General features: G+C 38.4%; 1 protein-coding gene across 6 annotated transcripts in view; it reads left to right on the forward strand.

Annotated features, from left to right (window-relative positions):
- PHF21B (PHD finger protein 21B) overlaps positions 1-26,711 on the forward strand; it is a 171,492-nt gene that overhangs the window by 114,895 nt on the left and 29,886 nt on the right. For all 6 annotated transcript variants that reach the window (XM_067000093.1, XM_067000086.1, XM_067000072.1 and 3 more), the window contains one exon: positions 14,809-14,901. In XM_067000093.1, coding sequence (XP_066856194.1) covers positions 14,809-14,901 — 93 coding nt within the window. The remainder of the gene's footprint in view (positions 1-14,808; positions 14,902-26,711) is intronic.

Consider the following 26,711-nt stretch of genomic DNA (forward strand, 5'->3'; position numbering starts at 1 on the left):
ATGCTGCTCTAGTGTTTATGGAATAGATTTCCCTCCTGCAAGTGTCTGGGAAGAGTGTCTACTGAAGAATGTGAGCAGAAGGAGGCAACTAAAGGGGCTTTCATTTTGATTCCTGATCCTGCAGAAGAATGACTGAGCTCTCAGCTTGTTTGTATATCCTCTAGGTCCTTATAGACAGTTCATTGCAATTAATGGACTGGTGTATAGAGAATCAACCAGAAGTGACCAGGTGAAAGGAGGGAAATGCACTTACTTGAATTTCACACCTTTCCTTGGGAGCTATTTTAACTTCCTAATACAGAAAGTCTTCATGTGTAGGAATATATAGGTAATCATCTTATGGAAGTTTCTGTGATATTTTTATACATTCTTATATATCATCCACATAAACAAAGTTTGGAGTCTCTTGTTCTAATGCTAAGAGTTTCTAGTATGTTACTGTTTTGATGCTGATCGGAGTAGCTCCCATGGAGAGCTTTGATTCACTTCAGAAAACCAAAGAATGCTCTAAAAATGGTAATACACTAGAGCTATTTTGTTGTAATTGGAGGCTGTCTGTGCCTCACGGAAATTACCAGGCAAGCATTCTTGAAAATGTCAGAATTTTCAAGTTAGTTCTATTTAAAATGGGGGAGCAAGAATGCAAGGGGATGGATAGAAAATTTGAGGGATGTGTGATTCAGACTTGAAGTGCAGTTTGTAATAACGAAAGATGATCAACTTTGGGGGTGGGGAAATCATCTCTCAGGTTTTCTAAATTACAGGATGAATAAAAACATCCACTTATTCTACATGTACTGCTACTTTAATAAAAGGGAGCACTTTAGGAAATGAAAGGCTTTGGAATATAGCCAAACGTCTTAGTTCTATTTATCATCAAAAGGTGGTTTTTTTTCATTATCCATGGAGTTTGTGGGGTAGTTGAATGATTTGCTGGAATTTCAGGGTTTGGTACCAGACTGTAGACTCTGTGTTTATCTTCTTTCAATGTCTATATTGCAAATACAAGCATGATAAGATTTCCTGTTGCTGTTACAGCTGTATCAGGATTTGGCAATAGGTCTGCTCATATCTCATAATGTGTATCTGAGTCTATATTTAAATTAATTGGAAAACTGTATCAGAAAATGCTGTTCTTAAATTATTTTGTGTATAACTAGCAGAGACACAGAGAGAGAGAGAGAGAGTAGATGCTGTAAATACAGAGTGCTGATGAATACTCAAGTAGTAAATAGAAATATCTTAGAAGTCATTCCTGGCAGTAATAAAGGCAGCAATTTGATTTCATCTGTGGATAATAAATTGGTTTCACATTGCAATAAAAGTGGTGCTTATGTTATATTAATATTTATTAGTATTTATTGAAGTTAGAGTTTAGTTGTTATCCTTTTTTCACATCACAGCCATTTTATTAAAAAAAATCAAGTTAAATTGCAACACAATAAGCAATTAAACGTGTTTGTGTATGTAAGAGAGAGAGAAGAAGAAAAAACACAAACCTGTCTGTGGAGGTATTCCTATAGGGAAGGCCAGACCCTCACTACCTCGGAAGCTGCAGAGATGTGTTCAAAGTAATGGAGTTATGTGAGTTTACTCTAGCTAAAGACCTTGCTCCCTGAATGCATATTTAAACACATAAGCACTGCTCTGCTTTTTATATCAGAATTATTTGTATGGGTTTCTTGTTGTTTAACAATATGTTTTTGAATTCTTTGACTATGTGCAGTGAAATTACACAAAACATTCAGTAGCCTTTTTTGTGTGACGTGTGAAGGATTGCTACCTTGCAGGATAATGTGAGTCAGCGAGTGATCTGATCCAAATTTAACCAAATTTGTTCATCTCTAAATTCAGAGAATAGCCGAATGGCAGGACAGATATATTTCCTTTTCCATCAGTGACAAGGACAGAGTGTTGGCGGACGGCTGTTAACAGCTATATTGTGTGTTTTTGATACTCATATAGGTGTATGTGTGGGAAAAGACTAGCTACTGACTTTTATTTATCATGAGCCTGTTTCTTCGACTGCTTTTAAATCACTCTTAGGCTTGATCGTGCTTCAGTGCAAATAATTGTTATGCAGGAGGTATGCTGTAGACTTGTGTCATGTTTTGCCCTGTGAGTAGAAAGACTGGCATTGGACTTGGATTTTTATCAGTATGAAAACTGAAATGTAGACCCTTTTGAAATAGTCCAGGTACCAGGCAAGGTAAGAGAAACCAAATTTCTTTTTGTTGCTCTTAAAACCAGGCTTCAAAACTGTAATTTCTGATTTTTTCCTGTAGGTGAGCATAACCCTGAGTTTAAGTTTTCCATGTGTATAATTCGCGTCTTCAGTAGGATTAATCCTGTGCTTGTAACAGAGTTTGTATTTACCTGCTTTTCTGTGCTGGATCTTAATCTTTCTGATTATTCTTTGTCCAAATATTGCCCTTGGAGATTTGGCCAGTGAAAGCAAGAACATGTCCCCATTGCTTTTATACATGACATTTAGTTAACGAGGACAACTGTTTTTACCTCAGTGAGGTCCTTATTGTAGACATCAGTATGATTTTATTAAGACCCTAGTTCAGTGACTGTCATCAAATTTGCACATATAGTGATTGACTGTGATATTACAAACAATTTGATTGTTGTATCCCTCACTGCTTCAGTGAGACCGGCTGCATTAGAGATAAGTTTGATTTTTTACTGAACTAGCAGTGACTGAATAGGTAATACTAGGAAGTGCCTGACAACTTTGGTAAGATTTAAGTAACATGTATTTCCTGTAGTTTGCTGAAGTGGTAAGGAGGATTTAAGGGTCTTACCTGCATATTTACTGTCCTTATGTGTGCAAAATGAACACACTAGACAGCCTTATTTAATTTAATGTAATATGCATTTCTCTTTCAGGAATGAGTATGTTAAAACATTCCAAAAAGCAACTGTTTTAGCCTAACAGTAGTGAGGATCTCAGAGAAATTTGGCAGGGATGCTACAGGGTATGATAGTAGAAGAATGTATGTGGTAATTAATTTGCAGTTGCTCTAATAAAATCCCACTATTTGCAGATTTCACAGTGTTAACTTCAGAGTGAAATATTACTATACTCATTTTCCCCTGCCCTTGTCTTTTCAAAATATACAGCCAATAATCTATGTTCTATCAATTTGTATTACTTCTTAATATTTCTTGTTATATGGGAAATTGGACACTGCATTTGTTCGTATTGCTGGAAAAGTCCAACCTTCCTAATAAGAACAAGCAGATAAGAAGATTCAGGTTTCTGCTGTATCTGTGTTCTTAATGTGGGTTTCAAAGCAAGAATAAGTGGCTTTGAACCACCCTACGAAGTTCAAAGTGTTTACACTTTGTTCTCAGGTCTTGGGGAATACGAGATCAAACAGGTTCCTAGACAGAGGCCAAAAATTGTTTCTGCATTTAGAAGTTATTACACAGAACCAGAAACAACCCATGTCTTGATATGTAGAGTCTTTTCTCAAGACATACTTTTAATAAGTTTCAGTTCGTAAGTCTTCTCAAGAGCAAAGTATGATTCTGTGAGCGTTTTCAAATGTGTGAATTTGGAATGTCTCCAGTGAAGTCTAGTATGGTGTTGCTAGAGTTGGAGCAGCAATTACTCAGAAAGTTTTATTACTGTCTGCAAGATAACATTTCTAACCATTTTCCTAATAGCAGTAAAATTGGCTTAATATGTCTTTAATGATTACTACATTGTCTTTGAAAAGAAACTTACCATTAAAAGAAAAAAGCATCTTTGTGACCTGTTCATCCTAATTTTCACGTTTTTCAATTTATAGCATCAGGATGTAGACTACACAGAACTTTCATGTCTAGAAGTAGAATAGAATTGAAGACCCATGTAGCATTTTTTATCAATGTTTTGCTTTTGGGGTCAAAAGCATACTATAAATGACCCTGTCTGGGTAACAGCCAGTTAGTCTAAAAAATTAAAAACGTTTCAGGGAGTAAAGTTCTCTCTACATGTCCCTGATAATTACTGTGAGCTTAAAATTCCATTCTCCAGTTAAAAAAAAAAAAAAAAAAAAGTATTTGTATTTCCTCTTTTAGCTCTGGGAATGACGGTGGAATGAAGTTCTGATCTCTGCAATGACCTCTGCATGGATACATGCACAGACCTTCACTGGGACCAAGTTAGGGCTCATAGAGGTTTGTGGTTATGCCCTACGAATACATTGCTGTGCTGTCAAATTGGCAAAGGACATAAACTGAAAACAGGATGTATTTATTCCATATGTCTTTAATTTCTAGCAAAAGAGTAGATCTTTGAAAGTACTTCAGTGCTGAAGTGAACCTAACTGTCTTGAGTTCAAAACTTAGAGTCCCAAACTATTTGCTCAGTAGTTTTCAAGTCTGGACACAGGTGAAATCTCTAAGTGCCTGTATTCCTACTTGTCACATTCCCTGTATGCCAAAATGTTGGTGCAGTGCAAGAACTCTTGTCAAGTCAAAAAGGGTTGAACAGCAAGATGCCCAAAGCATTGATTAGAATTATTGGTCCTTTCTTCCCCCAAGGGTTCTCAGACCACTGAGCCACAAGACCATGTTCTTTCTTTTCTCACTGACTAATTTAGCAGAAAAGATTGGAAGAGTCTAGCTCCCAAGTATGTTCTGACAGTTAAATTGGTTACTAGAGACTAAGTCCTGGCCAATGTGGGAACTGAAATCTTCCTTCTGTCAAGCAGGTACTTCAACTCCCAAGAAATTGGCTGAAGGGAAAGACAGGAAGGAAGAAGAAAGGAAAGCACAGCTGTCTGGGAGTTTGTTGTGAATGAAACTGCTTAAACAGTTTTGCCCCCCAGGTGGGGTCTCAGGAGATGAATCGCAGTTGTGCTGAAGCAGGTCTCTTTCAGAGCAAAGTACCAACAAGACCTGGAGTAAGTAGTAAAACACCAGTATTGAACAAGTCTATCTAGGCAGCTTCTGCCCCAGGGTGCTGGTTTGCAGATTTCTTTCTAAGGTGTCTCTTCATACTCTTTGCATACCTGCTCCGAGACACCTGGGTTCCTACTAAAGAAATGCAGTAAGGCCCCTAGCAGGTGGACAATGTATGTCACAACACCTTCATGTGTTTGCAGATTCAGTTCTAGACACTGAGATGTTGACACCTTGTTTCCAGGTTTGCCAAGAAGTGAACCTTCAGGTGTCTTGATAACGTTAGAAGTTAAACCTAAAGTGCATTAGGATTTTAATGTCTTTAAGGCTTGACAACAGCTAAGAGGAGGAATGAGAAGGTAGTTTTGAACTCTTCACTTGGAGCGAGGTTGGACACAGGCACACTGGGGCTTTTTCTGAAACTCACACCTACTAGGACTGTGGAAAATGGCCCAGTATCCAGGTTTATTTGGGACTAGCAGGACAAAGCCTCTTAAGCAGGAGCCAGAAAAAGTCACACAGCTACACAGTAGGCCAGAGCTGTGGCTTGATTTTTTTTTTCTAGTTTTCTACTTGTGATTTCCATACTCAAGGCACAGGTACAATTTCTAGGCAAACAAAGGAGCATTTGCTGATTTTAGCGTTTAGAGGGCTAGTTTTGCTAGCACTAACATAAATGTCGAACCTCAGGAAGTAGAGGAGTTTTTCTGTTTACTAACTCTCAGATTTTTCTGGCTCTGTCATTGTGGGAAAATACTAGTGTTCATTTTAGTATATTTACAACTCCGGAAAAAATATTATGTGTAATACATGATGATGTGTTCTGAAGTGTGTGTGTATTCTTGTACACTGTGTGTATATATGTATCTAGATGTATTTATTTATATACATATATATTTGCCAAATCCTGTTACTATCTGTACAAATCAACAGAAAAGATCAGCTTTTCTGTTTATATCATCACAGGATCAACTACATTTTAAAGTGAATTCTGTAGAGTTTATCACCCTCCAAAACTAAATAAGGTGCTGCTCTATTCTGCTTATTTCCTTTTAATTAGAAGAAGGCACCTAAATAACGCCATCTACAACGATTTTGAACAGCTGCAATCCTAGAACTGTTGAATAGTGAAGTTAAGAATTCAATAGCGATGGTAATTCATCTGTGGTGTACTACAACAGTATTTCCCACTGGGTTTTGGTGATGGGCAGGTGGCTCAATATTGCTGAGTAGCCTGCCTAAAAGATAAATAAAGCAAGCTTATGGGATGTTTTGCACATTCAAATTAACATTTCTTGGGAAAGTTATTGCTTTCTTTCTTCTAGCTAACTGTATTAACATTAAAACGTTAAGATCAGTCATATTTAAACACACCTTGTGTGGAATTTGGGCAAAGACGTGTTCCTTCCCCAAGTTCTGTGCTCAAGGATGTTATGTTCAGTAACAATGTACAGTCATTATGGCTGAGCAGCTCTAATAGCTTGCTTTCTCCAGAAAGGTTGGAACCATCAAGCCATTTTTCTGTACCTTTGCCTTTGTGTTTTGTGCTCCTTCTTCCTCCCCCCAGCTAGGAAACGTTGCTTTTCCCCTTGCCTTTATTCTGGTGCTTGTTGGACACTTTCCTCAGCTAATTCAGTGAGCGGAAAACTTTCTTTATCCTGGTTCGAAAGCTGAATTAGCTCAGCTCAGGGTCTGACAAAAGGGCCTGTGTGCCAGTGAGCAATTAGATTGTCTCAGGCTGTCACTCCCCTCATGTTTTCAGAGCGACTGAGGAATGCATAATAAAAACTCAGAGCCAGAACTGCAAAAGCAGCTCTGAGCCCTTTGGGTGCTTGGGTGGAATGGTGTGGAATGATGTGGATGGAAGGTAGTCTTTGTTTTTCAGTAGCTGCGTGGACCATTCTGGTGTGTGAGGATTCCTCAATCTGTAAGGAGTGGCGTTCATTTTTTCCATAATTTTTCCTCCCACCGCCTTCTCTTCCCATGCCCTAACCCTCATGCCCTGGGACAGAGCAGCAGTGCATTAGCAGGTGCCGGGCCCCTGTTGAAGATTTTGCTCCTGCTTGAACTCGCTTGAGAGAAGCAAGACTCGTTTTGTGTGAAACGCTGTACATACATTTTTCCCCATACTCAGAAATATTTTCACAGACTGTGAAAAGAGAACAAGTAATTTGAAGACACTAGTCATTAAAAACATCATCAACCTGGAACAGTTCAGTAGTTAAACAGCAAATCTTTTATGAATAAGCTGAGCAAGAGACTATAGGTTTGATCACAGCTGCTGAGCGGTGTTGCTGCAACTTGGTGAGACTATACTCATTTGTGCAGGAGGTGGAGACTTAATTAATTGAATATGATTGCTGAATAAAGCTTAAAATCACAGAACAGGTATGTTCATGCTAATGCAGTTCGCATTGCTGAACTTTTTATTTTTTTTTAAAGAAGTTAGACTGATCTAATCCTGACTGTTTCCTTTGATAACAATAACGGTGCCTTAAAACAAGATACTAACAAGGAAATAATGTGATGGAAGCAGTGTTTAAGAAGAGGTATTTCACATGGCTCTCTACCCCGTTGGAAGTAAGCAGTGGGGTTTCTGAAGCAGGGAAGCCCATAAGCTTCATTCAGCATCTTTCCTTTGGCAGAATACTTGTCCACAGTGTGGCCAAACTGAGTCTGTATTTCTGATGCCCAGATGGGAATGTGCAAGTGGCAAGAAGTAGAGGTAGTGCTCTGAAAAGTCTGAGAGCTGTGGTAAAAGCAGAAAACTCTTTGTTTTATCTTTGCTTATTCCCCTCTGATACCCTTGTGAGCTTCTATACCACCTGTGGGCTTCCTTGATGACAAGCACAAATAATGCAGCAGCAATGAAGAATTGGGTCGCACCGTCACATTCAGAGCAGGTTTGGGATTTAAGATTGTGCCTTGCCTCTTGCTGCTTGCTTGCTGCTACCCTCTTGCTGGGCCATGCAACAGGCAGTGGGAGCAGTAGCACTGTTACAGTGCAAAAGCATCTGGCATAGGTTGAATTGTTATTTGGCTGTAATGGGGGGTGGTTTAAATGGTACTGTTGGAGCCCAGAGAAAGAAAGGTTTCAAAAAAACCTGGTACTTTAAAAAAGCAATGGGTCTTGTTACGTCTCTGATTGTCTACTTCATAACAATAATAAAAGTGCACACAAGAATGTGATTAATGAATTCTGAGTGGAAAGAAAGGAAGGGGGGGAAATAAGCACTTTTAAAAGCTGGAACAGAAATTTCTGTGAAATCCCAGCTAAATTACTGTTTACACAAAATATGTGCCTGAAGTGCACTCTCTTTGGGATACAATCCAAGTGTGAAACTAAAATATGCCATTATTCTACCAGATTATTAGAAATACCATGTACAGTGATTTCACCATACTTTGAGAATGAGGAAAAATGTCCATAGATTTTTGTAGCAATTTAGTCCAGAAGGAAATTAAAAATAGGTATGTGCATATGTCTTGCAGGAGCCTCAAAGTTAAATCCAAGTGCACAGTGCTTTTACTGGATGACTATATGGAAAAATAATAACATTCAGATATTTAGATTAGCTAGAGAACGGTAACTATGTGGGATTATTGAGCTGAGGTGCAGCAAGTTTTAAGTTGAATGAACTTGGAGGTTGCATATAGTGCTTTGCATTTATACAAAGCAAGCTCAAGGTTGAATGCAGCATTCAAGTTGTAAAATGGATGTAGAAGGGGTAAAAAAAACTGCAATTACTTCAGTGATGATCCATTCAGGTTAAGAATTTTCATCTTTGCTGTTGCCATAGCAATCTGTTCCCCTGTCACTACCACATTAAAAATCCATTCTGTAAAACTATTGTCGCCAATATTGAACACATAAGAGACAAAAGCATTTTTTTTAATAGCTTAGGTATATTATTTGCAACAGGAAGAACTAGATCTTAAAGAGATGCATGTGTACTTTAAAAAAAAAGATTAGTATTTTTGTAATATATTGTAAGAACACTGTATTTGTGCTGCAGTATTGATGTCAGTATAAAACAGTTTGCAAATAATACAGCAATGCAGTGTCAGTTGAACTCAAATAATTGAACTCTTCTGCTAAACTACAACAAACCCATATGTTCCTGAGTTAAGTATTAATTTTGGTGACATGCTGTAGCGGCAGGCTTTTAAAACTACGTGGCTATTTAACCTTCTGCTGCTCACCAAGTCTGATTCTCTTCAGGGATTGACTTCAGTGGTTTTGTCTGTTCTGGTGTAATTCTGGAATGGGAAGAGAGTTGTGTCCCCTGACAGTTGTACATTTGTGATCTAAACTGAAATTCCTCCTGTACCCAAGCTCAACAATGAGTTTAGATGGATAATGAATTGTAGGAACAGGCTTTTGTAAGTACATCCAAATGAGGAGGGAAAGGAATTTATAATTCAAAGCTGAACTAGCAAGACATAGTCAGACATAAATATATGAATACATAAATAAAAATATATTTAACCAAACTGAGTAAAATGTAAATATCTTTCAATAAAAACGAGATATATGCCTGTGCATACTCTGGGCTGAGATGCAGAAGTTTACTAATATCAAAAGGTATCCAAGCCATGAATTTAATAACTCAGGAGTTGACTAATAACATCATAACAAAGAGTAGACAACTGAACGTATGGCCCTCAGTCTGATCACCACCAATGCAAATCTCATCCCTTTTTCTAGCTCAGCATCTTTTTATCATCTAACCATCTCTAGCGTTCATCCTTTGAATTCTTATGCTCTGACCATATCATGCTTTGTTTCACTTTTTGTGTCTTCCACTTGCCACTGTCCCTACATACTTCTATCCCTCAGTTCTCTTTGAGTACCTTGATCTAGGAACAGTGTTGATTTAATGCAGAAGAAACATCAGAGGAGAAGATACAGCAAACAGCTACAGTGCTATTGGGCATTAATAGAAGACTTGTAGGCAAGAAGTGAATTTAGTTTTTGGCTACACCTGGCAGTATCTTCTATTTTTTTTCCTTTTCTTTTGGTTACACAGGATGAACATTTTTGTTTTTTGGCTTTTAATGCAAGTGTATCTTCCTGTCTTGGGACTTTGGGGTTAGTTTTGTTTTGAAGAATGTTGTTGTTGTTGTTGTTTTTATTATTATTATTGTTAATAATAATAATAATCTTAGTAAACTGCCCACTTATAAAGAGTTTTTCATTTGCTTCTCTTCACCTGTTTTTGCAATTCAACTGTGACCCTTCAGAGCATGCTACTGGGTAAACATTTACCCAAGAACTGAGACTGCGGGTCACCACACAATGGGCCTGCTCTGGTTCCACTCCAAGGGCTCCTGCAGATTGCTCAAGCAAAAAAGGTGCCCCTGGCATTCCAGATAGCCGTGCACCCTGTATAGGTCACTAAAGACAGAAGTTTGGAAGTGGTTTGTGTTGTGGCCATAGACGTTCATCAGCCATTACCTGTTACAGAGGGTGATGGCATGGTTGAGGTTCCTCTTTCAGTCCAAGAGGGGGGCTGGTGCTTGTGGTAGGAGTTGACCTAGGGGTCACAAGCTCCCAGATGCTTACCTGTAATAAGTGCTGCTGGATGTAAAGTTTGGTAAATTAGGCAGTGTGACATATATCTGACAAGTTTCTTTTTATTTGAAAACTCTTCATAGTGTTAAATAAATCTGTCTTAAATGTATAAAACCAAAAGAATTCTTGAGGCCAACGTAAATTTGGCTCTTAACTTTCCCCCATCACTACACATCTCTGTACTCCTTCCACGTTGTAGGTGTTTCGGAGGGTCACCAGAAAAGCCCAAGTAGGCTTACATAGAGGAGAGATTTGAAGTTATCTTTGACTTTTATGGACCTTTTTTATTAAAATGCTCAGAGCTGTAAATGTAGTAATAAGAAACTCATTTATCTTGACAAAAGTACTGCCATAAACTATTCAGAACTCATAAAATAACCTTTTAAATTATTGTTTCTTCTGGTATCGATAAATTCATACAAAGTGCTTAAAGGTCAGGCATTGCCAGAAAAATGTCTTTTCAGCCTGTTAAAGGTTTGTAAGAATGTACACCAGCTTGCTCTTTGGACAAACTGGAAAAAAGGAAGGAGAGGGAAAAAAAAAGCGCGCCACGTGGATTAAAATGATAGTGTGGAATTAGAGAGTGACAAGTGTTTGATCCACCAGGCTCACCAAAATAGTTGTCACTGACCTAAAAATCAGGGGACTCAAATGTGACTGTGCACCGACAGATGAGATGACATTAATCAACCATAGGGATGAGAAACTGGAAACAGGAAGTCTGGCTTTTCCACCTGTACAATGGGTTAGCCCTGACAGTGTTATTTTGCCCCAGCTGTTAGTTTTTTCATCACTAAAACGGAGACTGGCCTAGGTGAAGTACCTTGAGATAAAGATGAAAAGTGTTGCAGGAAAAGTCAAGACGTTTCTGTTGTTGAATTTTTCTAATACAACATCTTGATCTATTTATTGCCCATGCTGAGAAACAATAACAAACCAATGCAAAGAGTGAAAATTAAAGTAGATTCTTAGGTAGCTCTCTGTCTGACCATACTATAGTGCTATTATTAATGTGAGGTTAAAATTTTGAATTTTCTCTCGGCCATATGATTTTTGTACTGACATTGTTTGAATATTAAATAACAGGTTCTTACTGTAACAGCATTTGCAAGCAGTAGGCTGTATCTTTGTCACTGAAAATTTCATAACCCAAGAATGCCGTAATTTGCTTTTTCTCTCTTGAGATGGCTGCAGAACTCCTACTTCAGGAAAATAAATAGGAAGATTTTTTTTTGAGAATGCAGGTGACAGAACTAATGGTAGTTCATTCCTCTGATACCCACAGACAATACATCCTGTCTTTGTTTTCAAGTGAAGCCAAGAGAAGAGTGCAGAGTAGTTTTATGGCGTTTCTTGTTTCTTCTCATTCACATTCCTTTTGATTCCGTTGCTGTGTGTTTTTAAACATAGCAGAATTGGCACAGCAGTGCACCTAGCAGCTGAGATGAGCTCCTTTCTCACAGGATAAAGGCACTTAATTCCAGACAGATTTATTTTATTTTATTTTATTTTATTTTATTTTATTTTATTTTATTTTATTTTATTTTATTTTATTTTATTTTTCTCATGATTGATATCTGAAGTAGCACAGATTTGTTACTCAGACATGGAGTTTTTTTGCATTCTACCAACTGATAACCACATCTTATCTTCCAAGCAAATTGATTCTTATCTTTATAGTCAATTCCCAATTTCACTCAGTGTCAGCACTTCTGATTTTGATGCATGGTATTCTGTCTGCCAGTCTGAAAATCCTTGCAAATCCAGTCATATCTGTAGGAATATGAATATCTGAATGTGTTTTTCCAAGGCCCGTGGTAGCATGTATAAAAACAATGAGAGTTGCAGCCACCCTTTAAGCACAACCTTCCACAAGGAAGAACTTCTTGTTTTAGCTTGCAGTAGAGGTATATGTGCCACCCAAGAGAATTTTTGGAGTTTGCAGGGAAAACTTGGCTTGGACTCACTGCATTACCAAAGAAAACTTGTTCTATTCATAAACACTGCTGGAATTGAGGGAAAGTGTACATCATACTGTGTGATAAACTTCTAGATCCTCTAGCATAGGTTGGGAAATTCCTTTTGATATTGACCTTAAAAAGCAAAATAACTGGGCTGAATTAATTAGCTCATGCTAGTATAAAGCAGGGAGTGGTGATACATCTAATAAGTGGTGATAGCAGCAGGTGGCAGCTCAGGTTCTCCTTCCCTCCAGACTACAGGAATTCATCATGTTGTCCTTCCCAATGTGTGAGACCATGATATGGTAGAGAGGACAAAGAAGTCATTAATTCAGACAGTTTTAGTATCCTTCCCATTTTTTGTTATCCCTTGTGTCACCCTATAGTGATAACTGCAATGGAAACACTCTCTCTACCTCACTCTGCTGCCAGTATCCTCACTTATGCAGGAAGGTAAATCTTGCATGTTCTTGTGTCCTCAGGTAGAAATGCTGTGTTTGTGTTTGTTTGTTTGTTTGTTTTCCCCTTTCTGGCTCAATACAGTATTAATTGAGTATGTTTTTCCATAGATAATCCAGGGTACTGATAATCCACAAGCACTCAGAAAAAAAAATGACTTGCATGTTTATAACTGTACAACTCTCCTCGGTGGTTAACTCTGGCAAATTTTAAACTTTTCTGAATATATCACATCACATAACCAGATGTCTCTGAGAGGAGTGGTAGTGTTGAAAATATGAAGTCAGTGGGACAGGTAAATTAAAAACATTCAGCATGAAAATGCATGGTATTCTTAACAAACACTATAGTTAAAATGAAACAGGCTATTTTACAACCCTGATGCTGAAGTCTGAGAATAACGTATCAGCACAAACCTGGTACAGTCTCATTTTGCTTGAGCTAGCTATGTTATAGATTCATTGTTATTGATAAATTCCATGATCAGATTGGGATAACATTAGCATACTTTATTTTTACTGTCTGTGATCCAATATCTTTGTTTTGAGGAAGGCTAAATTCAGAGAAATTCACTTGAACCTGTTTTTCTTTCCTTATTAGCCATTTCTAGCAGCCCAATAAGTTTTTGATCAGTGACTAAGTGTCTCTTGCTCTTTTAATGACAGTCATCTGCTTGCTTATATTGCCATGTCATCCCAATAGCAATTAACAAACATTAGATAGAAGTTGTTAAACTTTGTCTTAAGAATACTGGCCAGTTAACCAAAATAGGAACTTTACTTGGAGGTGAGTGAATGAAAGAGGGTAAAGAGGAAAAGTCTGAAATATTCTTTAGACCTAGGTCCCCACCCTAAAATTGTAAACTATCTGTTCTTTTTGTTGGAGAAAATGAAGTACAAGTTATTTACAACATCTCAGATCCACTATTTTAGGAACATCTGTGGGTGAGGCTTGAAAAAGATGTGCCATTCAGACCACCTATAATAGAATTCATAAATGTACATCTATAGATATCTGTACCACTATAGATAGATGAGAAGTCAGCAAAGAATTGGGGTTGAGCAGACACCAATTTTTAGGGGTGGGGAATTCATGTGTTCTTGACTGTATTACAAAAACATATTTTGCTTACTCTGTTGGTGTCTTTCTGTATTCATAAGGGATAAAGACAATACTGGGTTAATAGATATCACTTCTCTGCCTACAGAGTAAGCTTTATGTAGAAGACAGCAATGTATTTCCTCATAGAAGGAGCTACCTCAGATCTCTTAAATAAGCTTTGAGTAAAATTGTTATGCAACAGAGAGAAAAGTGAGTAGAGAAGATGAAGGTGGATGGTAATAGCTGTTGTGTTGGCCCAAATGGATGCTATCTTTGCTGAATGTTTTGTTACAGCGTGCTATAGTAGATTTGTAAGTACCTTTCAGTTTTAATAATTCAGTATTTACTATTTACTAAGACACAGTGAACTTCTTTATGACCCTGGCTACCATGAAATGCATCATCTTACCAGTGCACGTTTTGAAGTCTCACCGTGGTGCATTTCACCTTTCTCTTTTGAAAACATGCTGGTGCCCAGACATCCTTCAGCCATGGCTGCACAGTTGTGTTTGCCATGTGTTACAAGAAAACTTCACAATAATGAGGCATATCCTTTGCACTCACAATTAGGAGCTGCGGTGAGGAGACAGCAGGCTTTAATGAATAGTGCTTTGAGGAGATGGTTAAAGAGAAGGAAGAGTGACTCTTACGAGGGGGGAGGGAGCTCCAAGTGGACTGCCATGGTATACCCTTCTGCCACGAGTCAAAGGAAGAGACAAAGAGCTGGAAAGGGAATTGCTGGGTAGGGCAAAGTTTACCTGGGAAAGTTGTGCCATTGTTTTAAACCATGTTCAACTGTTTTTCTTCCAACAGACTTTGGGAACTATCACTGCAGTGCCCATTAAGGTTCCTCAGGTCAGCTCCTTGCAGAGGTTGGCAGGACAAGGACCAGCAGTGCTACCTCAGGTACAAAATACAGTTCCAAGGTTTGTTTTTTTTTAATGTCATTTTGTATGTATTCTGCTCTGTTCCTCTCTGGTGCCCAGGCCTGTGTAGGTCAGCACACTCATTTGGCTGAATAAAGACTAACTTATTTGATCCTGTATAGTACTGGGCAGCTCACCGGTGAGTTGAACAGCAGAGCTGTGATTTTCTCCAATTTATGAAGAACAGAAAAATCAGTTTTCTTTTGGAAGCATACTGTGTTAGCCATAAAAAAAAAAAAAAGCAAACCTCAGATTCATTGTGGAAGTACAAAATACATATGGTGAACTGTAAATTTATGCTTTATAAGATGAATCGCAAATCACAGATGCAAAAATCTGCAAATCTGTAGTTAGAAAAGAGGTAGAAGTATTAACCTTTCTGTTCAAGATTTAGACTCATACATTCTTTTACTAACTTACTTGCTTTCTCTCTGCCTATCCCAGTATAGTGTTTTGGCCCAACCAACCCAGATGCCAGACTGAGGCAAGATTGGCTGGGTAGGAATGAAAGGCAAGTTATGCTCACAGATCAAGACCTGAGTTTTCTTTTCTGAATATCCAGCACAGTTTCCATAACTGTACACTTTGTTCCCCATTTCAACCCTTTTTCTCAAAAATTTTAAATGTCATTTTCAGCATGTGTTGTGTTGCAGTTCTATGATTTTCTTTTCAGGCTCGTGATTATTAAGTATAAATCTATTTTCCCTGTGTGGCCCTGAGAAGTCTATTTTTCTTATATGAACATTGATCTAGCACTGAAGTCAATGTTGGGTCTTCCTATTGCTCCTTTAATTTTTTTTCCTAATATTTTCTTAGTGCAGAATCTAGTAGCAGATCTGTGAGCTAAATCTGCCTGGAGGAAGGAGTATTTCCAAGATAAAGTTCTTAAATTCTCTCTTGAAATTACATTTGTGGAAAACAAAAGTTGTGAACGTAAAGGAAGGTCATAGTTTTCTTATCAAGTTTCAGACTTTGCTTTTCAGTTGTTCTTTCAGCATAATGACACATTGATTTTTTGCCATTTTGGGGTGTCAAAGATTTTCAGATTGCTTCTGAAAATAAATGAGGTTCAAGAGCAGCGGAAAGATCTGTAACAGGGGCTTAAATTATCATTAAAGTTATGTTTTAGCAATGATGATGACATTGCAAATGTTGCACTTAGAGAAGCATCAGTGTTCTATACTTTTGTTAGTAAGAAGAAAAATTTTCCTTCAGTGTTAACTACATTTTGAAGAATTGAAAAAAGTGGAAGAAGCTGATTTCCTGAACTTTTTGAAAATAACACAGATTCCTTCTACCTTGCTGTTGAGCTCATGGCAGTATTTGTGTTTGTATTTCACTTTTCACTTGTATTCTAGCACAGTCTTTAATTTCAGGCCAGTTTATGCAATCATACTTAATATTGATGAAATACCAGTGCTTTTACAGCAGCCCTGGGCCATAGTTCACTAAATTTTCTACTTCATACAGATAGCATTGGAAATAACCACAAAGCAATCTTACTGCTGTCAAAACTAGAACAGAAGTATGCAGCTACAAAGAAGACCACAGTATCAGGAGTACTTCTTATGTTCTGAGCATTTTCTGACTTTTTACAGGCCCAGACCTCCTTCTTTGGCAACTGCCTTGCCCCATTTACAGGCTGTGTCTTTCTCTGCAGTTCGTCACGGTCTATACATTCCTCTCCCTCCTGAAGTTTGCAGAGAAATTTAACATTTCCATATTGTTTCCCCAGCAAAACTTTCTGCTTGATGTTTAAAAGAGATCAAATTTACATTTTGATATGATTTTGGTATTTTTGGAAATTTTTACATTTGGATATGACTTTACAGTCAAGCAGAAAATCATCACATAAGTAAATTGAGGCACTTCACTGTTCTTATGTAAAACAATACATACAGCTTTCTCATTTTCCACATTTGTATGGATACTTGTCATTTGTTTTGTTCATTTGAATGGGTTTATGGTATGACCCCCAGGAGCTCCTTCATATGGGGAATGAAGATTCAAAATCTGCACATTCACAAATGGCAGCAAAATCCCGTCACTTAGTGCAGAACTGCTATTAAATGGAGAACAAACAAACATTAATTACAAGTTCATTGTGCAATACAAATAATATTTCTTTAGGCATTCATTATTTACTGAAACAAGACTCTTTGGTGGACCTTTTTTCTTTTTTAAAAAAACTTTTTCCAGAATATCAATTTATTTTTGTTTTCCTCAAATAAATAAAATTTCTGCTGTGACCTGTGATGTTTGGGATTTTAATTCCAGATCATCTTTTTCATCTTATATTGGCCTTTGAACTTTCCAGTTGGCTGAGACATTATGAAACTGTAGATTCTGCTGCACTCTCGGAACCAAATTGTGGAGGTCCTTTACTCAAACATATGGATGATGCATTCTTACTCTTGAGCTGTTCCTCTTTATGGCACCTGTCAACTGTAAGGAGGGGTGGCCCCATGTCAGGCTAGGGCTCCAGTTTCCAACTGTGATACTGACAATCTGTTTATTTTGAACCTTTTTACATAAAAATGTCACCCGCACTGTAGCCACCTGAAGGCACATGAGAAATCTTAGTTTCAGTTCTTCCAGTGGGACATTTTAAATAAAGCAGCAAAGATATTAAAATAAGCCTCCCATTTTGTTGTCAGTAATTTGGGCCCAATCCAATTTTCATTCAAATTGATGGAGAGAGAGCGATGATTTGAATAGTAGTTAAATCAGATTATTATACTATTTCTCTGACCTATTTTTCCAGTCTTGGTTGAAGGCAGGGCTTGGGATTGCTTTGTTGATGGCATTCCTGACTGGAATAGCGCAGAGCTGCGCAGCAGAAGGCCATGGTGGAACTATCACATAGATTAGCGGTAAACAGAAACAGGTACACACAGCTGCTTTACATAAAGCATGCGTGTTTTTCAGTAGTCCCTAGCCAGTTCTACTGCCAAGAGCTGCTTATTTTTTATCTTCTGGAGTGATTTTAATATGTGCTGTTCAGTAGGGTCTGAATTCGATCACTTCAGGCTGCTTAGGGGCAGGGACTGCTTTGTTGCCACATGTTTATTCATCACAGGTACAGTGTGAACCCTGTCAGAGGCTGTGGTCTTTAGATGTTCCCAAAACCTAAGTGTACATTTGCATTTATAACATTTCTTGTCATAGTTACCATCAGCACAGTCCCAATGACAGCTGCTGCTTCTCCTCACATGTGTACCAAAACCAGCTCTTGGCCTCCTCAGTGACAGGACTTCTGGAAGATTTCTTAAAAGGAAAGTAGCTCCTATAGCCAGAACCCAAGCTGTGCAATGACACTGTGTACTGCAGGAGAAGTGTCGTAACAGACTGGTCTGTGTCAGAACCTGTGTGTGTGTCTTAAGTCTAAAACATTTTTAAGTGTAATGTGTTAAGATGGTGCATAGGCTTTAAAAAATGAAAAAAAAAATCATACTACTAAATGTGAGTCAGCCTTTTGTGAAACTGGAAAAGAAGCTAGCTGATATGCATGTCTGTATAAAAAGTTAAACTGGATTGTGCAAGAGAGAGATGAGTATTTTACTGGTGGTTTTTTTTTGAGTATGGAATAATTGAATTGGGTGAAGTCGTTATTACAATGTCACAGGAGAAAAGGACTATAATCCCCTAAGGGATGTCATTCATCTTTCTGGTATATAACCCTCTGCACTTCCAGGGGGATGTGTTGGAATGCTAGTGGAGGAGGAGGCATAATCCAATTCAAGGTAACTTAATCAGCATGGTATATAACCAAGCAAAGGGTTGTCCAACAGTATTTAATATTCATTGACTGTATGCATGCAGAAAACATAGAAACAAAATTGCTTTTTAAAAGGAAAGTTTTGCAGAGGCCTGGTTGAAAATGTAGCCCTTAATAAATATAGTTGTTAATCTGTTTTATTCTATATAAGCTTTTATACAGTGCTAGTCACTGTATTTGGAATGCCTTCCAGTAATGTATCAAGCAGAAAGATTAACATCTGTTGTAAGCTATTTCTTCTCTCATCCTTTCCCTTTGGGAAGAAGCATGTGCAGCAGAGGGTTCTGGTTTCTTTTTATCGGTTTGCTTATTTTTAATAGGCATGTTACTATGAATTACATGCCACTATATATTTCTGTCAGAGGAGGATAACAAAGAAAATGGTTTTTGTTGAAAGTGATGAGGTTTGTGTCCTCAACTCTTAGAGAAGAAGGTTGAGATGCCTCCTTATATGAGCATTAGTCTGGCTGTAGAGACTCCCTTTGAAGGGAAGCTTTGAATATTGGATAGAACAAAACAGAACAGTTCAGTTCAGTTGGAAGGGACCTTCAAAGATCATCGAGTACAAGTGCCTGACTGCTTCAGGGCTAACCAAAAGTTAAAGCATATTATTGAGGGCATTACCCAAATGCCTCTTGAACGCTGACAGGCCTGGGGAATCAACCACCTCTCTAGGAAGCCTGTTCCAGTGCTTGACCACCCTCACAATGAAAACATGTCACTATGTTGCAAAATCTGTGGGAATCTTGGTTACTCACTAGTGGATAGGTTTGATGGGTAGCCTGTGTTGCTGATAGAGGTATGGGTTTGCTGGAGCATCCAGAGTGCTCCATGCTACATATTTTACATGCGCAGCCATGACAGATGAAGGTATGAATAAGGCAGTGTGATAAGAAGTGTTCCTTGAGGATGGTGATATGCTGTCAGTTGGCACTGACAAGAAATCCAGTCTTCGGCAGTATGGACAAAGCTGAATGTATGCGTGTAGCAAAGGGGTCTGCACCCAGAAGCAAACTCTCCCCAATGCCTCCGTCTTCTCTGCCTTTCTGAGTTCCTGTTCTTAATTAGAGAACTTATCCATGGTGGTGGTGAAGGAGAACTGGGATTGCTGATTCTTGAGTCTTTCAGATATAGTCAGTGTCATGAACATTTTGAAAAAGATCTGGAAAGACTGATCTCCATGATAGTCTGCAAGTAGGAGCCTAAACTATACAACATACAGGAAAAATTCAAGCCGTTTTAACACTTGACACTGTACCTTTTCCCCCAGATAAAGTCTCATGTTTCTCCAAATCAAATGCTGTTTTGCAGAGTATCAGGAAGGTGAGACGTGTCCCCTTTCTCCACTGACACCATTTGCATCCATGCAAATGATGGCTTCAGATCCATGTCTGGCTTAGGTCTGGACTGTGCTGCCTCTCTGTGCCTCATTGTCAGTTGTTTAAGCCTGTGGTAGGACTCTGGTCACACAACAGCCTGAAAGAAAGGTTGTCCCAGTGTGCAGTACCTCAGCAGAAGCTTGGAGGAAGTCACTGCACCACTTCATGTCCCTAAAACCTTCACTTTCACCTCTTGATATCTGAACTTTTTGTGTGCTTTCATCTGGTTCAGGCTGCCAGCAAACAGAACCTGTTTTTGTCATTGTGGATAATGGTGACACGATACATAAAGACTAGTGATGCTTCATCCAGTCTCAGCTCCTTAAACCCTGAGCAGAGTTATGTCGTCATTTAAGCTTTTTGGTTTTGACTAGTCATGGCTGGTCAAATCATTATAATGTGCCATTATTGTTGTCCAGAATCACAAAAAGCTCTTAGTATGATGGACAGCATGAAACAGTGACATCCTGGTCTTTAAAGTGACAGCAGAATTTGGGCCCAAGGAAAACCTGGTTGTGTGGGTTGGTCCAGAGCCCACCTATAGATGTGTAAGGATAGAAAGAGAGTAGACAGATGTTCGTTGTGCCTAAAGGTTTCATGGACATTTTGTATTTAGCTTGAAGCAAGTTAATCATAGATGAGTATCTGAGAGAGAAGCAAGCTGGCTTGAAATACTGAGGAGAGTAGAAATAGAAGTAAGTTATTGACTGTTGTGTTAAATCACAATCTAGCTTTTATACTTCTATTGTAATCCTAAACAATAAGGATTAAATTCTTTCCTCAGAGGCACATAGATAACTGCATATTCAAGGACAGAATCATTGTGCAGAACAAAAAACAGAAATCCTTGTCAACTTCAACCCCTGTGTGTTGTTGGTTTTTTTTGGTTTTTTTTTGTTTGTTTTTTGAAATAATATTGATTTTAATTTGCTGATTTAATGGTAGTTTTCCCCTTTGTAAATGGAAAAAAGCCACTTAATGAATCACCAACTCAATAGCAGTGATGCCAAACCAGAAAATACAGGAAGTATAACTGAGGAGAGATGTACGTTTCATTAGCAAAAGTCAGTCAAGTTCCTCTGAAAATACAGTTTTGTGTTCAAAATACTGATAACGTTTTTAATAAAGAACTCCCACCTGACTGCCTTCTGCCAACATCCGCAGAAAGCAGAGCTGACAGATTCCAGCATGAACATTTCTCTGAGCAAAACTTCTGTTTCTAGTATCAAGCAAGGCTGAAGAAGAAATAAAACTTAATGATATACCTTTGTTGTCTTAAAAAATGTACAGGGGTTATGTTATCTGGGTGTCACCTTGTTACTAAATTGGCTGTCCATGACTAACAAATTGAGGTACTAAAATATAGTAGATATACAGTCCAGAGGAAAACATCCAATATGGTGCGTGTGATTTGAATATATGTCAAAATATCACAGAGTGATTTTGGGGTATTTACTTTGCACAGCATGTAAAATGAGAGACTGGTGTTCATTTTGAGGTGCTAGCTGTGGTTCTGGTCATACTGAAGCCTGTTAAAATTTGCTGTTGATTTCAGTGAAGATTAAGATTTCTTCCCAGCTCACCCAGTCCAGAGCAGCAAGGATTGAAAATGTGGGCTAGTATACTTGATTGGCTTTTGTTCTGCATTTCGTATCATTCTTCTGTGGCTTTCCAAGCTTGTATTTCAGGGACAGTGGCAGATGATAAGGAGAAGCTGACGTTATCTGGGGACAGGACTCCCTGAACTGGGTCATCTTGCATGGCATTTCCTTGTGGTACACACTGAAGAGAAACTTCTCTCTTGTGTACCTCCATCAAAGGGAAGGAAGAAAAACATATATGGATCCATAGTCACTTGTGTTTTTAAATCTTCCTGCTGTGGCAAGAAAATAAACTGTGTTTAATTTGTCTGTGCTCTCAGAGCAAGCCGAATAAAACAGGAGCTTATCAGGAAAGGAACCAAAAATCAAGCAAGGTGGAAATGCTCATATTTAAGTCTGCTGGGCATACTGTATTTAAGGGTGTTTCATTGTTGTGAAGTTATGAATAATTTTTTCTTTTGCCTGATTTTTAGTGATCTAAAAAAAAGATGGAGAGTCAGCCCTCAGCTGGCATAAATAGACACAGCTTTACTGAAGTCAGTGTGCATCTGTTCATTCTGGTGAAGGATATAATTACTCCACATTGCACTCATTTTATCAGCCATTGCTAATGTTTTCTGTGTGATCCTCTAAAGCTTTTCAAGAATGAAAGCTCTGTCTGCTGCTCCCAGCACTTTGCCACTGTGACATATGAATTGTGCCAAATCCATTTTGAGTTTTTGTTTTTAAGCTCCAAGTACAAGGGTGAAGTGAAAATAAAGTGTGAATAATGGTCTTTCTCTCAAAGGCAATGTGATATTGCGTTGAGATGAAAAATTTACTCTCATACAGATCGGCCCTGCGAGTATGAAGGGCTGATTGATGCTGAGCACGATCCAGCTGATATCTGGTATGGGGAGGGGGAGGGCTTTTCAGTGCTGCTGACAAAGCTATAACAAGATCCAGGACTGGAAGCTGAACTTAGGCAATTTCAACCTTGCAATAAAATGCCAGTTACAAGTGTAATGAAATATTAAAACAGTTTATTGGGCTGATGATGAATTCATCATTAAGAACTTCTTTGTATTTTCTGTTAAAATCAGCCTTCGGTTTCTGGGGGAAGTTCTATGGCCAGTTTGCGAGCTGGACGATCACGATAATCCCTTTTGGTTTTGTAGTTGAAGTACTTTTTTTTATCATCTTCCCTTCCTCACTGGGTCGTAAGGAGAACACATTGGCCAGAATTCTCATAGCACCTGCAGATCTGCACCGAGATAACTATTCTAATTAAATCCTGTCTTTTAGGACTGCATATCATTGCCCACAGAGATGGGAGGAATCATGTGTCTTCGTTCTCTTCTCCTCCTTCTCCCCCATAGTTGTTTGGGTTGGATCTTGAGGGCTTATTTTGTAAGGGTTTATCTTCTTTATCTTACCTTCTTTTTCTTCACTACAGCACATGAGTGGCTTACCTGATGGAATGTAGCTCAGGAAATAGATTGCCCGTGATCACAGTTGCTTTTGTCAATGGTGACATACCAGGCTCTCCCACCTCTGCCACTCAACCGTTCATGCACCTCTGAGGTATTCAACAATTTGTGCTCTTGAGAGCTGGAATGATGTTTTGGTATAATGGAAGCCTTTGGGCTTCACACAGGGACATCTGGATGGAGTTTAATGATATAGGATGTACACAAAGTTACGTTAGTCACAGGAGCTGATCCCCTTCTGATCTTAAACTCTTTAAAATATATGAAATTAGAGGTTGCTGAACGAAAGTGCACCCTGCACATGTCACAGGATCAGGCTCCATGTTATTTCCCTACCCGAAAAGTAGACAGCCACCTTGTGAATTCTCAAGTCTGGAAATATCTTCTCAAACACCGTACTCACCTGCAGGCTATTTGGGAAGTACCATGGGTGTCTGAATATTGCAGCCTAAAATCAAATGTTTCTTTTATTGTGGTTATTGAGCACACTCGAGAACAACGTGGCTTTATGAAATCATTACATTCAAGCAATAGCCCTCTCTTCCCGTACATTTATAGCCCTGGTAGTATCACATTCTGTTTTGACAGCTGTCAGAAGTTAAATGAAAGATATTTGGGGAAAGGAGGGTTGAGCTACAGGAGAAACAGTTGTGGTTTTCTCTTTGTGACACACATGCTGTCTGTTACTTCCTCTTTTTTTCTCCTTTTCCAAATTTATGCACCTTGTATTTGTTGTGCCTCTTGTAATGGGGACTGGTGCCATCCAACCTATGCTACTTTCAGTAGAAAAGGCTTCTTTCTTACCTTCCATCTAAAATACAGTTCATTGGTGATTGTCAGCTGCCAGATTTCTACTGGTGCTGCTGTCTCCCTTCTGTCTCCCAAATTTAAACTACAGCTTTGCAGTGTGGGAAAGGAATTTGTTAGCTCTTTCCTTCATTTTTTTTTCCTTCCCAGATAACACCATTTATTCTCACAGAGTACTATAGCAGGTTAGTTTTTAAATGTGAAACTCTGCTAAATGTTAGCCTAGCTGCTTTTTAAGTACTATGCCTAGTGTTTCAATTCACAGGTATTAGAGCACTGCAGAGGGGAATGGCTTTCTGTGCTTGTTTTCTTTTTTGGATGCATGCCTGTGGGCTGAGAAAATAAATATTATTTTAACTTATTTTAGCTTTAACTCGTGCTAGGAGCACCTGAAACTTTTCTGTAGTCAACCCTTTTTATTATTCTGTAATAAATCTACTTTCACAACGTTAAATGAACTTGTCAGGGAATTTGCAGAGGTTTGGACAATGAAGACCGCTATACCTCCTTCGTATCACAAGGTGGCAGAAAATCCCCAGCTTATGTTCACGTGCGCTAAACCAGATCAAATACTTCAATAGGTAGTGATTTATAGGGAATATGTTACTTTGGAAAATTACATCTGTTTAACTGTGCAGGAGTAGCTTATTATATAGCACAGTCATATGCATTCATCCACAACTTGCAGAATGAATATAATTGTGTAAAGAGCGTGTATAGAATTCATTGAAGTATTACATCTGACAATCAATACATATATAGGTAATAGTGTAGAAAAGATAACTATGTAGCTAGACTATATATAGGCATTTAGTTTTAATTAGGCTTTTGGTTAAATATAAACATGCAAGTAAGAGTGACAGATACAGTAGATCTGGGTAGACTGCATGACAGCTTTTGGCTAGAAAAACTACAGAGATGACTTTTTGTCAGACGATTTTTTTTAAAGTTACCAGTGACAGTTACATTGAATCTTGGATCTGAGATATTATTTATTTATTTTTCTCCCTGTATATATGTACTTATCTGTTTGCATGTTTACAGTATTTCTGTTGGTAACTGATGTTATACCAATTTACAAGAAAATTGTTTTAAGGAGAGATCCATCATTTAGATGTTTGCCAAACAGCTTACAATTAAATTTATATTTTTTTGGCCATGAGAGTACATTTTAACTGTATTTTGCCAAGCGTCTCAGACTTTTTCTGAATAACAACGCTATTTCTGTGCACGTATCTCTGAGCACATGGGCATGAACAACTTGTTAAAGGCTTACATATGAAAGAATTATATAAGATATAACAGGAGGAAAAAGGATACTATTATAAATTATAAACAACTATTATAAAAATAGATGTTACAATATCTGCTTGTATAACTGACTCTGATACAGACATAAATGCTTTAAGAGTCTGTCTCTGCTTCACGACTGCTGTTGCACTGGGCTGTTGTTCATGTTAGAAGCCTTAGTTTTGCAAAATGCCTGAGCTAGGATGGTTCTAAACCAAACCCCTGTGCACTGCTTTTGAAAATAAAATAAGACCATTAATTAATTTTGAATATGAAGCTAAACATAGACTGGCTTCTTAAATATCTTGACCAGAGTATTTGTCTGGTATCTTCAATAATAAAACCAAATAACCCTTACATAAAATATGTGGGGTGGAACTCATGAGATGGAGGAAAAAGAGCAAAAAATTTCATTTACTGTCAGAATATCTTGAGCGTGGTTAGTTCTTGTTTAGTGTAGCTTTGAGTCATTTCATAATGAGTCTGCAAGGCTTTTTGGTGTTAATTTGAAGTTGTGAGCCAAACACAACAGATTCCCAGCTTTGTCACTCGTCTGCCGCTGTACTTTGGGCAAAGCCTCTTGTCTGCCTCTGTTTGCTCTTTCACTTTACACCTACCTTGATTACTTGTAGTTTATGTGCTCCTAAGCAGGACTGTGCTTCTAATGCATGTTTATACTATTCATCAGTTTTAGGAGCCAAGTGGCAACTGAGCACTGTGCTACTGGAATAGAAAGAGTTGAGATACGTGTGCTGCCATGCTTCATATTCTCTGCAAGGAGAAATGGGTACAGCTCCTCCTTGATGTGATAGAGGACGACGGCCAGCCTTGAGAGATGATTTTCCCTACATCAGTGAATCCCTGCCTTTTCATTAAATGGCTTACTTAGGCTGGAGATTGGAGGCAGCATCATTGGAAGGGCTCTTGCTGGCTGACGCACAGCAGCACAGGCAGCTGTTTCCACTGCCTGTCTGCTGCAGCTTGTCATTTTGTTTCACAGTATGGAGGGTGCGAGAAGTGACAGGATGAAATAAGCACAGAGGGAGCCGGCTGTTTTATGTGGCCATGTTAACGAATAAGCTAGGAGTGAAGTTAACTTCATGTGAAGCAGTTTAAATTATTTATTTTCAATTCTGGAACTGTACTTAACACGTTGTTAAGTCAGAGCCATGTTGACAGGGTGACATTAATTACCCCACTGGAAACACATCACATTAGCTGGAGACAATTGTTTTCAGCTATCATTCACAGCTCTGTGTAAAACCTCAGTCTTCACAAATGTTGGCAAATGATTTCCCCATCCATCCATGGAGAAGTGCCTTCTTTACTCACCCACAGCCGCATATCAGCTTTTTCCTTACAGCACAAAATACTAAGTTAAACGTTTGTGGTTGTCTTTTTTTCCCTGTCTTTCTCTCTGTTGTTGTTGTTGAGCTGAGTGGTTGTGTCCATTGAACATGGCTTGT

Source organism: Anser cygnoides, chromosome 1, assembly GCF_040182565.1.
Source record: "Anser cygnoides isolate HZ-2024a breed goose chromosome 1, Taihu_goose_T2T_genome, whole genome shotgun sequence".
Taxonomy (NCBI): Eukaryota; Metazoa; Chordata; class Aves; order Anseriformes; family Anatidae; genus Anser; species Anser cygnoides.